General features: G+C 37.8%; 1 protein-coding gene across 1 annotated transcript in view; it reads left to right on the top strand.

The window, feature by feature from the left end:
• Positions 1 to 5,465: 5,465 nt before the first annotated feature.
• LOC593588 overlaps positions 5,466 to 14,102 on the top strand; it is a 31,670-nt gene continuing 23,033 nt past the window's right edge. The window contains exons 1-3 of the mRNA XM_030989228.1: positions 5,466 to 5,581; positions 6,102 to 6,249; positions 10,992 to 11,119. Of these exons, the coding sequence (XP_030845088.1) occupies positions 6,150 to 6,249; positions 10,992 to 11,119 (228 nt within the window). The 5' untranslated portion in view covers positions 5,466 to 5,581; positions 6,102 to 6,149. The remainder of the gene's footprint in view (positions 5,582 to 6,101; positions 6,250 to 10,991; positions 11,120 to 14,102) is intronic.

Raw genomic sequence — 14,102 nt, 5'->3', positions numbered from 1 at the left:
ATTCATAGTGAAAAAGTTTGAAATGAAAAAGGGAGCATATTATTTAAATACTTAAACATGATCAGTAAACTTTGTAGCGAATTCATGTCGAATAATGTTAGGGTTTTCAATTGGTAAAATACTGGACTTGTGTGAGATAACTATGGTGAACCAGTACATATACGAAGGGCTTTTTTCCAATAATTAAATAGAGTTGATATTGGTTTTGGCGCTGGTGGCCCATTCTAAATTGCAATCAGTTATATTTGGTATAAATATCAATGAATTGTAAAGCATGGACTTAAGTTCTTCATTTTATTTAATATACCAACATTCCTAGAAATAGAAGTAGTGATATGACGTATATGTTCATTCCCAATGAGATTTTCATCGATAATGACACCCCAAAAGGTTATTGTTCTCCTTCTTTCAAGAGGAACATTATCTATAAAAATGTTGCAAGGAAAGTCAATGACATGAGAATTTGCGTGCTTGAAATACATGAAATTTGTTTATTTATATTAAGGGATAACTTATTGCATTGAAACCACAGAGATAATTTTGGCAACTCATTATTTAAAGTGTATTTACTAAAGTGTTTAAATTATGATGTGAACAGCAGATGTTCGTGTCATCAGCAAATAGGACAAATGGTAATAAAGGTTGTATTGGTTAAATCATTAATATGTAATAGAAAAAAGCTGCTATGTGGGCAAGCGTTTTGAATATTATAAAGGTTAAGTAGGAATGAAAGGTTGTGTTTTATATTGTTCTTTCTTTTGGCCAGATGCCTGTTCTTTATTTTCCTTTTTTTCTCACGAGCATTGTTTATCTCTCGTTGTCTCTTGTAATCTAATATAATCTCTTAATACCAGCAATGGACAACTAGTAGTTTGATTGTTGTTGTTTTTGTGTATGTTAGACAGGTTTACATTTCACGTCATTTATTGAGTTCGGGAACATCCCCTTGTTTAACCAATATTGAAACTTAGTTTTAATCTTTCATCTTCTATTGACTTATCTTTATAAACATCTAAATTCTATTTCACCTGCATGGACATTTTGAAGCTCTATTTCTTCGTTATTTGTACGAAGCTATGAACCTGCATATCTTATATGTTTTGAAATCACAATCTGTATATCAGCCTTCGTGGGCTACCTTCTCCGTCATTGTTGCAATAACCCTTTGAATTCTAAATGTTCCAAATTCTATTATACTCAAAAGAACCGGTAATTTTATATCATCAATGAAACTTGTTAATCGTATTTGAATATACACAGTACACTGGTTAAGTTTTTCAATATCGTTTAATGTATTATTATTGTACCTTTATGCCATGAACTCTTTACTCTGTAAATTAAACAATTACAGCTATCAGCTGCATGTACGATGATTTTTTTTTCTCCCAATAACCAATACAATACCATACAATAAAATCACATCTTTTCTAAAAAATAAGTATATTTGGACCAATATTGCGCTGTAGCATAAATAGAACAAATCAGACAACACATCTTTAGATATAAAAACGTATACGCTTCCCATCTTTCAAAACAAATGGTTTGTAATGAAAATTTGTATGGCCAAAAATGGATCAAGTGTAGCTATTAAAGGGATAGTTGAGTTCTGTTTTCAGACCGCAAATGCCTTCAAAGTGCATAGTTATTGCTCTTATTCTTATCTATGACACTTATAGTGCCCTTTTAGATCCTAAAACTGCTATGAAGGTAATTTTAGACCCCAAAATTAGACCGTGGGCCGAGCGCGATTTTAGGACTTAGTTTTCTTTTTTTGGACTGACTTTGTGGTACATAGTTTTTGGTAACCAGAAATTAGGATAAAAATACTCAAGTCCCAAATCAGCTTATTCCTGCGAATGAATCCTTGTCGTTAGTATAAAACATAAGTTTCATTGACAAGCTATTTAAGAGAAATGTGCGTGAACGAGACCGCCAACTCTCCGTTCGTACACGTGTATAAACTCACCGTGCGACGAGAGTGAAACAGCACATTCTCCGTCTCCGTCGTACGAAGAAATTATGTAATCCATTCGAATATTTCACAAAGCCAATCACATTTGCTGATGTGAATAATATGATTTTGCAAATATGAACTGCGAAAACTAATGAAAACCTCGTCAGGGTGAAAATATTTCGAAAATGAGGGGTCATAGCTACCATGAAACAGACGAGAAATAACGCGTTGCCAATTTGATATTATTGTAAGGATCGTATGCAATTCTCTTGAATGTACACTGATCTGTGTAGAGATCAGTGGCTCCGTACTGACAAGACTCGAGTAAGTTTTGTGTAATTAAAACTTTTGATGAAAACATTTCTTGTATTAGCAATGCAATGGTAGTTTGAGAATAGGCCTACAGAATTAGAGTCCCTAAATATTCATTGTAATTATAAAAAAAGAAATATGTCTTTTTGTATTTCCAGTCTTGTAGTAGTTTTTACATGTTTTCAAATGTTTGATTTTTTTTTTTTTGGGGGGGGGGGGGACACGCTTAATAAGGTATACGGGATGTGGGTGACTTTTCTTTCCTGGAGGAAGAAAAATGACAATGTTTATTCAAAATTACGCTGCATTCACTGGCTTAAAAATTGATAACAAATACATGCTGAGGTATTATATGTGAAGTGTACAGAATGATGATGTATAATTTTATGTCGTCTGGATTTTGAAATCATGTGATGTTATTATAGTTTGTTATGTTTTGATGAACGGAATGCCCATCTTCATGAATGTGTGAAGAACCATTTACTGGATGAGAATGTGAAATGGAAGATAATGTCTGTATGCAAAAGCTTCCACTTAACCCAAAATATATAAATATACTTGTATATATGAGACATTCATTTGAAGAAAAAAAATCCTCCTCCAAAGGGGATGGGCCGGGAAAATTCATTAAACACCTGAAAAGGCCAAGGACCTTTTATGTCGGGTTTATCCTTGATGTTTTCGGCTTGCTCGTCAGTGAATTTCTTCGATGCCTCTCCCCCCCCCCCTTGGATCCACAGCTGCCAAATGATAAATTTATTGAAGTGTATATTCATTGAAGTGTTTCGGAAGTGATCCATATTCCACTTCAGGAAAGTAAAAAGAAAAACAAAATGAGTGGAACTAAAACGTTTTTTGGTGACATGTGACAATTTATTTCTTCAATCATTTATTCATGTTCATCTTTAATAAATTGATTGGTTTCTTCCATTATAAAATATTTTATTTTTGGTTAACAAATTATGCCATGGGGTGGGGGTACTCACATTTTGGTTCCGACTGGGGTGTGCCGCTAACAACTGACACCTTGTCACCATTTTTTCAGTCAAAAATGTCATAAGTCCTGACAAAATGTATAAGGCCGACAACTAACCCGTACCTATATTTAATGGTCATTTAGGCAGAACGGGGGCCATTATTTAAAAGTTTTTTTTTTTTTGTATACTCCAGCGAAAAAATGAGCTAAAATATCCGATCTGAATTAGGCCTACAAAACCCTAACCCTTGTCAAGTGATTTTTTGGTGAAAAAATCACGCATTCCGGCGGCACATGATTCCCGTCCCGGATCCCCGTAAACCTTTATAAATATATTTACTTATATTCATTTATTTTTGGTTAAGTGGAAGCCTTCACATACCGACATTTATCTTTCATTTCACATTCTCATCCAGTAAATGGTTCTTCGCACATATGTAGATGGGCATTCAATTCATCAAAACATAACAAAACTAACAGAAAATATGCTCTTAAATCTGTGTATTTTACTTATTAAACAATATTATTGAGTGTTTCTTGTAAGTATCGGCTTCTGGTATACAGATCTGACAGGAAGAGGGGAAAACATGGAAAAGGATATAAAACCTTGTTACCATTTGTTTAGTCAAAAATGTATAAGTCCTGACAAATAAAATTTCTGTAAAACAAACATGTATGAAAACATTCTGTATAACTATAATAACATCACATGATTTCAAAATCCAGACGACACAAAAATATACATTATCATTCTGTACACTTCACATATATACCTCAGCATGTATCTGTATCAATTTTTAAGCCAGTGAATGCAGTGTAATTTTGAATAAACATTGTCATATTTCTTCCTCCAGGAAAGAAAAGTCACCCACATCCCGTATACCTTATTAAGCGTGTCCCCCCCCCCCCAAAAAAAAAAAAAAAATTCTAAAACTTCTAAAAAATTCAAACATTTGAAAACATGTAAAAACTACTACAGGACTGGAAATAAAAAAGACATATATCTTTTTTTATAATTACAATGAATATTTAGGAACTCTAATTCTGTAGGCCTATTCTTAAACTACCATTGCATTGCTAATACAAGAAATGTTTTCATCAAAAGTTTTAATTACACAAAACTTACTCGAGTCTTGTCAGTACGGAGCCACTGATCTCTACACAGATCAGTGTACATTCAAGAGAATTGCATACGATCCTTACAATAATATCAAATTGGCAACGCGCTATTTCTCGTCTGTTTCATGGTAGCTATGACCCCTCATTTTCGAAATATTTTCACCCTGACGAGGTTTTCATTAGTTTTCGCAGTTAATATTTGCAAAATCATATTATTTACATAAGCAAATGTGATTGGCTTTGGGAAATATTCGAATGGATTACATAATTTCTTCGTACGACGGAGACGGAGAATGTGCTGTTTCACTCTCGTCGCACGGTGAGTTAATACACGTGTACGAACGGAGAGTTGGCGGTCTCGTTCACGCACATTTCTCTTAAATAACTTGTCAATTAAACTTATGTTTTATCCAAACGACAAGGACTCATTCGCAGGAATAAGCTGATTTGGGATTTGTGTATTTTTATCTTTTTATTAACATTATCTAAATCTTGTACCGGAATCTATGCAACGAACTGGAAGGAAAATCGCGCTCGGCCCACGGTCTAAATGTGTGAAATTTAGCCAATACGATCATACCAATTCAGCTCCACTTTAAAAAAAACATGGTGTCCGTTAATTAATTATTTAATTAAAATAACAATACATGAGCCGGCTAATTGTGGGTAATATAAGCAACACAAAAATGCAAACAAAAAAGCCAGCATTGGCATTGGCTAAAATACGACGTAAAAGGCGTTATTTCGTTTTTTTTCAACGGTTTTTTCAAATTTTCCAAAATATCTAATATTTGTGGTGGTACAAAAGTATTAGAAATCGTTATATTTCAGCCGTTTCTGAACCGATTTTGATCAAACAAAGATGATTTTGTTATTTAAATATATTGTTCTTTCAAATTTGACACTCAGTTTTTCATTATCTCACAAAAAATTATTTTGTGTAGCGCCCTCTGCAACAGAAACTGTCCCTTTAAGCGATGTGTTATGACAGACAAAAAGATGTACAACGTCATAATGCGTCAAAAACTAGCATCTGCTCTATTGTTGCATTGTCTAGATTATTGATTATTAAGATGCGTTTCAAGGGGTAAACAGAAAAGCACAGCAATATTCAATTTTCAGTCCACGTATCACGAGTTCCAACGGTGTGCTGTCATATTGAACAAGGTGGCGACTAAGTGAAGTCGGCATGTTGCACTAGACCTAGCTCAACCAAATAAGTAAGTTCTCCTGATAATTATTACAGAACTTGCCTAATATTTCCTTGTTTAATCTAAGTTGTTTATTTGAACACCAAAGTGTGCAGGAGTTTCGTAACAATATTTTGATTTGTGATTTGTAAACAGTTGTTTATGTCGAGGATTATGTTTTTTTAAACTGCAGTCGGTACTAATTGCATTCAATGTTTAGTAATAGAATTTACGGTGCATGTGTACATACACTTCGTTTTTTTAGTTCAAGTACAGGTGTTTAACTTTAATTCAAATTCTTAAAACTGCATATAAACCATGCATTTCGTTATAGAATGTAATCAAAACAAATTCTCTGCAATGAAAATTATGATTTCAATATGAATTTCATCACAAATAGGCAGTGAAAGTGAAAACAAAAAACTGCATACTTTTGTTTATAGAACGAGTTGCATCCGATATTCTTCGTGGTAAATTGAAAGTCGCCCGGGTAACATAACTTTTTGGTTGAGTATAGTATTTATTCAGTAGATAATTGTTCTGTATACAGGCGGTTTCAGACATACAATTGCACGATCGAACACCGATTATAATCAGGATGTCTTCGCCAGGGTTTCTCTGGTGTATGCCCCGCCGTCTCGGGGCGGTAAAGTTCCTTCTCCTGGTCCTCTGGGTCTCTGGAACACTTCAGGATTTGGGTAATGTGACTTTTATTCAATCTTTCAAAGTGTTGTTACAATTATGACTTTAAATAATATTCTGGTTGTATTTACCTAGGGTAGCCACTGTCAGATTTAATACCACTCTTCCTGTGGGCCCTGCAAATATCATGACACCAATATAACCATGTAACTAATTAAATCTTGTGGAGGGGGACATAATACGGTGGGCAAAACACCTTGTTCCGGGATGGAAACACCGACTCGAGTATTGAACCCAGAACCCAGTTGTATGATAGTCAAGAGCCTTCATCAATGTATTACAGCACTCCCAAAGTGTCGTCATTAAATAGTGATTAGGCTAAAGTCGTCCTAAGTTGAGGGAACCACAAGACAAAAAGGCTCCAACATCCTATGCGGGTGTCGTCGTCTAGTGAATATGTTACCGGACTGTTAATGGCATGGTTCGCGATTCGAGTCCCGCCGCGGCCCTAATGTCCTTTAGCCAGACATTAATTTACATTTGCCACTCTCCACCAAGGCGCATTAAATGGGTACCTGATAGAAATGTATTACTTGAATGCTTTACCCGGTTTCGGGTAGCTGGGCTAAAGTCAGTGCAATGATAGTACTTGGTAGGCGCCTTGAGCATCCCCTGAAACGGATACGTTCGCAACATTGATGAATTAATTTTATTTTGTAGTTTGAATCTGTTGAACATTACGTTGCAAAACGAAAACACAAACTAGTCATCTATTCTGCGAAGTGGGCAAGCGTTTTGAATATCATAAAGGGTATTAGGAATGAAAGGTTGTGTTTTATATTGTTCTTTCATTTGGCCAGATGCCTGCTCTTTATATTACCTTTCTTTCTGATGAACATTGTTTATCTCTCGTTGTCTCTTGTACTCTATTGTAAATCTCGTAATAACAGCAATCGACAACTAGTTGTTTGATTGTTGTTGTTTTTGTGTTTGTTAGACAGGTTTACATTTCATGTCATTTATTGAGTTCGGGAACATCACCTTGTTTAACCAATATTGCAACTTGGTATTAATCTTTAATCTTCTATTCTACTTATCCTTTTAACCATCTGAATTATATTTCACCTGCGGCGGCTTGGAGCATGGGGTCAAATGAGAGCGGCTTGATTCAACTCCTTCTCTATCAACTCCCTGGTCTTCATAAACATTTGCAGTGTACGTATAGTGCACACATCTAGGGAAATCTCGGAGACGCGTACGTTGCGTGCTCGCTAAACGTGATCTAATTAACAACGCCCGGACATTGACCATAAGACATAGCATAATCCTCGAATTCCCATCAAATATCAAATACAACTTGCAAGACTAAATTGTAAATAAATATATTTTAAAGAACTATAACCATGTGCATTTTTATACGTATTCAATTAATCACATATCAATAAATTTGATATTTTAAAACTAAATTTCAAACAGTCAATCGAAACTCCGGATAAATGGGGCGCGCGAGACTAGACTCGGTCGTTCGTGAAGTAGGCTATTTGGCGATCACTACATGACACTGATCCAACCGGTAATACGCTCCCGTACGTAAAAAAAGCTCGCAAGACGGTATAGATGCTGCTTGTAAGTATCGGCTTGCCCGGTGATGTAGATATACAGTATGCTTGCGGATGCACCCTGTGTGTGAGAGAGAGAGAGAGAGAGAGAGGGAGGATTGAGGAGTATAGGTATCGCACTTCCGTATGCTGCCCTCTATATACCCAAGCTTGAACATCTTTAACCGTGGTGTCATGAAAGACAAACAAGTTCAATGTCATTATGCGGCAAAAAAATAACATCTGCTCTATTGTTGCATTGTCTAGATTATAGATTATTTGGGTGTGTTTAAGGGATAAACAGAAAAATACTCAATCCTCCCTCGCTCTCACATGGCGCATCCGCAAACCTTCTGCATATGTATCGCACATCCGTGTGCTGCCCTCTATATACCCAAGCTTGAACATCTTTAACCGTGGTGTTATGAAAGACAAACAAGTTCAATTTCATTATGCGGCAAAAAATAACATCTGCTCTATTGTTGCATTGTCTAGATTATAGATTATTTGGGTGTGTTTCAAGGGATAAACAGAAAAACACTCAATTCTCCCTCGCTCTCACATGGCGCATCCGCAAACCTTCTGCATAGGTATCGCACATCCGTGTGCTGCCCTCTATATACCCAAGCTTGAATATCTTTAACCGTTGTGTCATGATAGACAAACAAGTTCAATGTCATTATGCGGTGAAACTGGCATCTGCTCTATTGTTGCATTGTCTAGATTATTGATTATTTGGTGTGTTTCAACTTTCAGTTTGTTGTACTAGATCTAGCTCAACCAAACAAGTAAGTTTCCCTGATATTTATAACAGAACCAAAGTGATATTTGATTTTCAAACAAATTTGATTATTTCAGGGTGTCTCTTGTCCCTTTGTAATTTTGTTATACCAGCACTCGACATCTCATCGCTTGATTGTGTTTTAACGTTTGTAAGACAAGTGTACATTTCACATTATTTTTTAAAACCATATGATGATCCACTATAATTCATGTTGATACTACGTGATTCTTAATTTGAAATGAATAGGATCAATAAAACATGAAATGCATGTTCTACTAAAAATAACCCACTAGGATTATCATTATTATTTTCAACACACGAGACCAACAATATAGTGAACCTTCTGACACGTTGTTAGTTGGTCCAGTTTATTGGGACTTCTGACAACCTTCAACATTTCAACGGACCGATATTTTGGTTTCCAGCCTTTGGGGGGCGTCAGGCTTCTGGGATGTCCCGGAATTCCGAGATGTCCAGAATCCTTTTATGGCAAATATTTGCACCACTTAGGGTACACGTATGTTCCCTCTAGGGTGCTGTTTTGTAGCAGAGGTGTGCACCCCCTAAGGGTGCAAATTGGTACCTTATTTTCTAAGTGTGTACTGCGCGAATACGATGTTCGAAAGAAGATAACTACCTTCATCCCACACTGCGCAGGTCAGCACATACGAGCCCAGATACGATACTGGGAAAGACGACAACTTCTTTCCAGTTTTCGACCCATTGTATTTGTATCGGAACCGGAAGTGCCTTTACTAAATATACTCACGACTGGTGCTGCCCTATATGGCCAAGTACCATAGTTGCAGTAGCGAGAATTGTAGGTCTTTAATGAGCTGTCGGTATCGTGGGATGTCGGTTGTTGTAGTTCTTCAGCCTCGTTGACTGTAGCCACCCTAAGCTGAAGAAAATATCGGTATAATCAGGGGTCTGTGGCTGGACCATTGAAACTACGATTTCTAATTGTCTTAATGTTAATATTAAAGGAAAAGCCCTTGTTTCAGAACGCAATTGCCTTCAAAGTGCATGGTTATTGCTTTTATTCTTATTCATGACATTTCTAGTGCCCTTTAAGGACCTAAAACTGCTATGAAGGTAATTTTAGACTCCAAAATGTGTGAAATTTAGCCAATACGATCATACCAATTCAGCTCTACTTTCCCAAAAATACGGTGATCGTTAATAACTAATTAATTAATAATAAAAATACATGGGCTGGCTGGTTTTGCGTATTATAACCAACACGAACAAGCCAACAAAAAGCCAACATCGGCATTGGCTAGAATAAAACGTATTAGGCTTTTTTGTTTTTTCAACTGCTGGTTCAAATGATCTATATATTTGTTGTGGTACACAAATATTATAAATGGTTAATATTTATGGATATTTCGGCCGTCTCTGAACCGATTTTGATCAAACAAAGATGAATTGGTCATAACTTGTATGTTCTTTCAAATCAATGTTCCATTATCTCACAAAAAAATATTTTGTGTAGCGCCCTCTGCAACAGAACTCAACTATCCCTTTAACATATTGCTCCGATTGTCGCGTGAACATTGCCAGCACAAACCACTGACCTCTACCTCCTGTACGGATCATCGCCCATTCCCATTCATTATACGTTACGTACTAAAAGGCTGTATTGTCTGACCATTCATGAATATTCATGTTTTTGCTTACCTCGGCTAAATGTTTGCTTTTACTAAATTGAAAAATTACGGTGGGGGGTTGGATGAAATGGACATAATGAAATAGGCAGAAGTGATCTATGATAATTCATGCTTTTTATGTTTCGTGTGCTCGACCTATAATCTTCAAATCGCTTGGCAAACTGAGTCCAAAGTTAGACTTGTTTCACATGTGTATTATAGGCAATGACGAGCTTGCAACCTATTTTGAAAAATTACGGTGGGTGAACTTTCAAAAGTCAATGAGACATGAGGGCTCCAATGAAAGAGCTAGTAATAACGTACGTCGGGGTGGATTTGCTATTCGTTTAAACAAAAAATGAATTTTTAACGATTAAAAAAAAAAACGTCCATAGGCTAACATGTTAGGCTGCTGACTCTGACCATGCTCTGACGATAGGGGGCGTTGTGAAATGAGACTAAACGGAGCAATATGTATGTTATATGACATGCAGTTTGTTCAGCATTGAGAGCGTCTGTAAAATGGCTCCTGGATGGAATGCCCATCACCCATGGAATGGGAAATGTGCATGCATTATGTGCGGGCAAGCTTGAATCTGATGGCCGGGGTAATAGCCTGTAAAGCGCTTTGAGATATCGTCGATGTAATAACCAGGGTAATAGTCTGTATAGCCCAATAAAACATTGTCGATGTAATAAGCGCTTTATAAACCCAGAAATTTATCATAAGCGATCATTGTTATGTATAGATATCTTTTTCTTTTCAGTTCTTTTCGACACTGGAAATCGAGGAATATCCCTTGATGATGTTTCCAACCCCAACGGACCATGGTCTGGCTACTTTGTAACTAACAGCTCTTTCCAATATGTTGGCAAAGAGTACAACGCCGTTGGTGTAAGTTTAAAGGAAAAGTCCACCCTCTCATTTAGTTGGGTTTAATAAATGCGGAAAAAATGACAAATTAGACCGGGCTTTATCGTGTTTGGGAAACCACTCGATCGTCCGCACGCTCGGGCTTGTGATAAGAGTCTACGGGGGGGGGGGGGGGGGGGGGGGGGGGGGGGGGGGGGGGGACTAGAGCGGTTCGAAACTTCGGAAAATCGAGAACAGGAACATTTCTTCGAAAACGGGGAATAACGCACAGTGAATATAGAGCCCTCATCGTTCAATGCAAGGCAGTATTATACTAAAGGCAAGGGAAAATCAACGTGCTGTTGATATATACTGTTTGAAAATAGTGCTATGGATATACCATTCTTTTTCCCCCAAATGCTTGTCATTTAAAAGGTACTTTATAACACTAAGCATCACTGATTTTTGTAGCTAATTGAGGTTTTTTTCGAAGAATTTTTTCCGTTCTCGGTTTTTCGAAGTTGTATCTGAATGATGTTGGTTTTCTGTTTCACGATAACGCCGAGATGGGTAAAGATTGGAGCAAAATTGTATCTAAATAATAGTGTTATTGATTTTTGAAGCTGTAAACAATGAAACAAAATTGGCAACTCTGTGTCGTATCCTTCGAAAACCCATCCCTTCGGCTCTTAATTGAAAATTCCATAGATTTCCATTCATAGTTTTTGAGGATCGAATAAATATTGGTTTCATTCAAGGGTTGTGTAAAACGAATTGACAATGATCATAAATAGGGAAATGTATGACTGAAAATTGTCTTTATACAAATTAATGTCGAAAATTATTTAAAAAAATTGGTATAGATAATAGGGACCTCGCACGGTAGGTCACATTGTTGCCAATTTGTGTTTGATACATTACAACCTTTAATCAAAAAATCAAATCTTGTTTATTCTGAATAGGATTCTGCTCAAACTTTCACTGATCTTGTCCTGCTTCTATGAAAACCAAACACTAATATCAGAGTGAACTCATTTATAGAACACCTCTGGTTACGCAATCATTAATAATCATTAGACTGGATAGCACAAAGGTGGGTTGTTTTCTGAAAAGAAATGAAAAAGGGATAACAGGAAGAGAAAACCATGGTCTATAAAGATGATAATATACCAGGCGCGGATCCAGGGGGGCCGAGCGGGCCTTGCCCCCCCCCCCCCCGCCCCCGAAAAAAAAGGCGAGAGAGAGAAGGAAAAGAAGAGAAAGGGAAAGAGGAGAGAAAGGGGAAAAAGGAGAGGAAGAAGAAAAGAAAAGAAAAGAGGGAAGAAGGAGATCGGGGGCGGGGTCAAAAGGACTTGCCTCCCCCCCCCCCAATCAAAAAAACTAAAAGAGAAGGAAGGAAAGGGAAAGAAAAAAGGAAAAGAGGAGATAAAGGGAAGGAAAAAAGAGGAAGAAGAAAAGAAAAGAAGGGGGATATCAGTTGCAATTTTCCCGCTAACAACTTGTGGATCGGGGGGGGGGTGGCAAAAGGCCCTTGCCTCTCCCCCCCCCCCTCCCGTCCCCGCTAAAAAAAGAGAGAAGGAAGGAAAAGGAAAAAAGGGAGAGCTAAAAGGGAACAAAAAAGAGGAAGAAGAAAAGAAAAGGGAGAAAAGAAGGGGAGATCAGTTGCGGTTAATCCTGCCAACAACATGTGGAGCGGGGGGGGGGGGGCAAAATGACCTTGCCCCCCCCCCCCCAGCAAACCTAAACGAGAGAGAAGGAAGGGAAGGGAAAGGGAAAGAGGAGAGAAAGGGAAAGAAAAAAAAGAATGAAGAAAGGTAAGGGATATCAGTTGCAATTTTCCCGCCAACAAGGTGTAGATCGGGGGGGGGGGGGGGCACTGGCGTACTGATAGGGGAGGGGGGGGGGGGGCTTAGGGGAAACAAAAACCGAACGTGGTTTATTTTTAATTCCATAACGGTAGTTTACAAATAATGCTGAAATGACATAATTTTCCGAGATTTTTCCTCACTTTTCAGTAAATTAAACTTTTTTATGCGTTTGTTGGAAAATGACAAATTCCTAAATTTACAGCCAGGCAAGAAAATGCTTCTTGACATGCCTACATGTCAGGGCCCGCGGAACGGCGGGGATCGGGATCCTCGAGCCCCCCCCCCCCCCCACTTTTTTTAAAAAAGTATATTAAAGAGAAATAGAAAGAAAGAGAGTAAGAATTAAAAAATAGTTAACTGCCAGTGTCACATTATAATGAGGTATCTACATATGCTCATCTGACCATGATTAAATGCCTAAAACCCCGACGGCTCTGCCACCTGGATTCCACCTAGGGCCCTAAGGCGGGCCCTTAGATGCTCATCTGACGGTAATTTAATGCCTAAAACCCCTGATTTCTGGGGCTCTGCCCCCTGGACCCCACGCCAAATAGTGTCCTGCCAGTGTCACAAAATAATAAGGTATCAAAAAATGCTCATCTGACCGTAATTAAACGCCTAAAACCCCTGAGCTTCCAGGGCTCTGCCCCCTGGACCCAACCAAGAGCCCTAAGGCGGGCCCCTTGATACTCATCTGACCGTAATTGAGTGCCTAAAACCCTGAGCTTCCGGGGGCGGACAACGTATGAACATAATGTTCATCTGACCGCAGGCGCGTAGCCAGGGGGGTGGTGGGGTGAAAGTGAAAAGGAAGAGGACGTAGGAAGAAAAGGGAGTAGACAAAGAACATTTTTGAAATTCAGACAAGGATTAAGAGTCGAGAACGGTACAACGAATCGTCTTCTTTCTCTAATAATTTAATAAAACGTCAAAGCTTCCGCGCTTCGCGCAGGAGGGAGTGGCACTGAATTCAGACCAGGATTAAGAGTCGAGAATGGTAATAAGAATAGTCTTCTTTCTCTAATGAATTAATGAAACGTAAAAGCTTCCGCGCTTCGCGCGAAGGGGGGAAACTAAATTAAGACGATGATTATTTTCGTGAGCGGTACAACGAATCATCTACTTTCTCTAACAATGTAATGAAACGTCAAAGCTTC

Source organism: Strongylocentrotus purpuratus, unplaced genomic scaffold (genome assembly GCF_000002235.5).
Source record: "Strongylocentrotus purpuratus isolate Spur 01 unplaced genomic scaffold, Spur_5.0 spur5_scaffold_18, whole genome shotgun sequence".
Taxonomy (NCBI): Eukaryota; Metazoa; Echinodermata; class Echinoidea; order Camarodonta; family Strongylocentrotidae; genus Strongylocentrotus; species Strongylocentrotus purpuratus.
The sequence above is the reverse complement of the archived record's forward strand: the minus strand, read 5'-3'. Positions and strand labels throughout refer to the sequence as shown.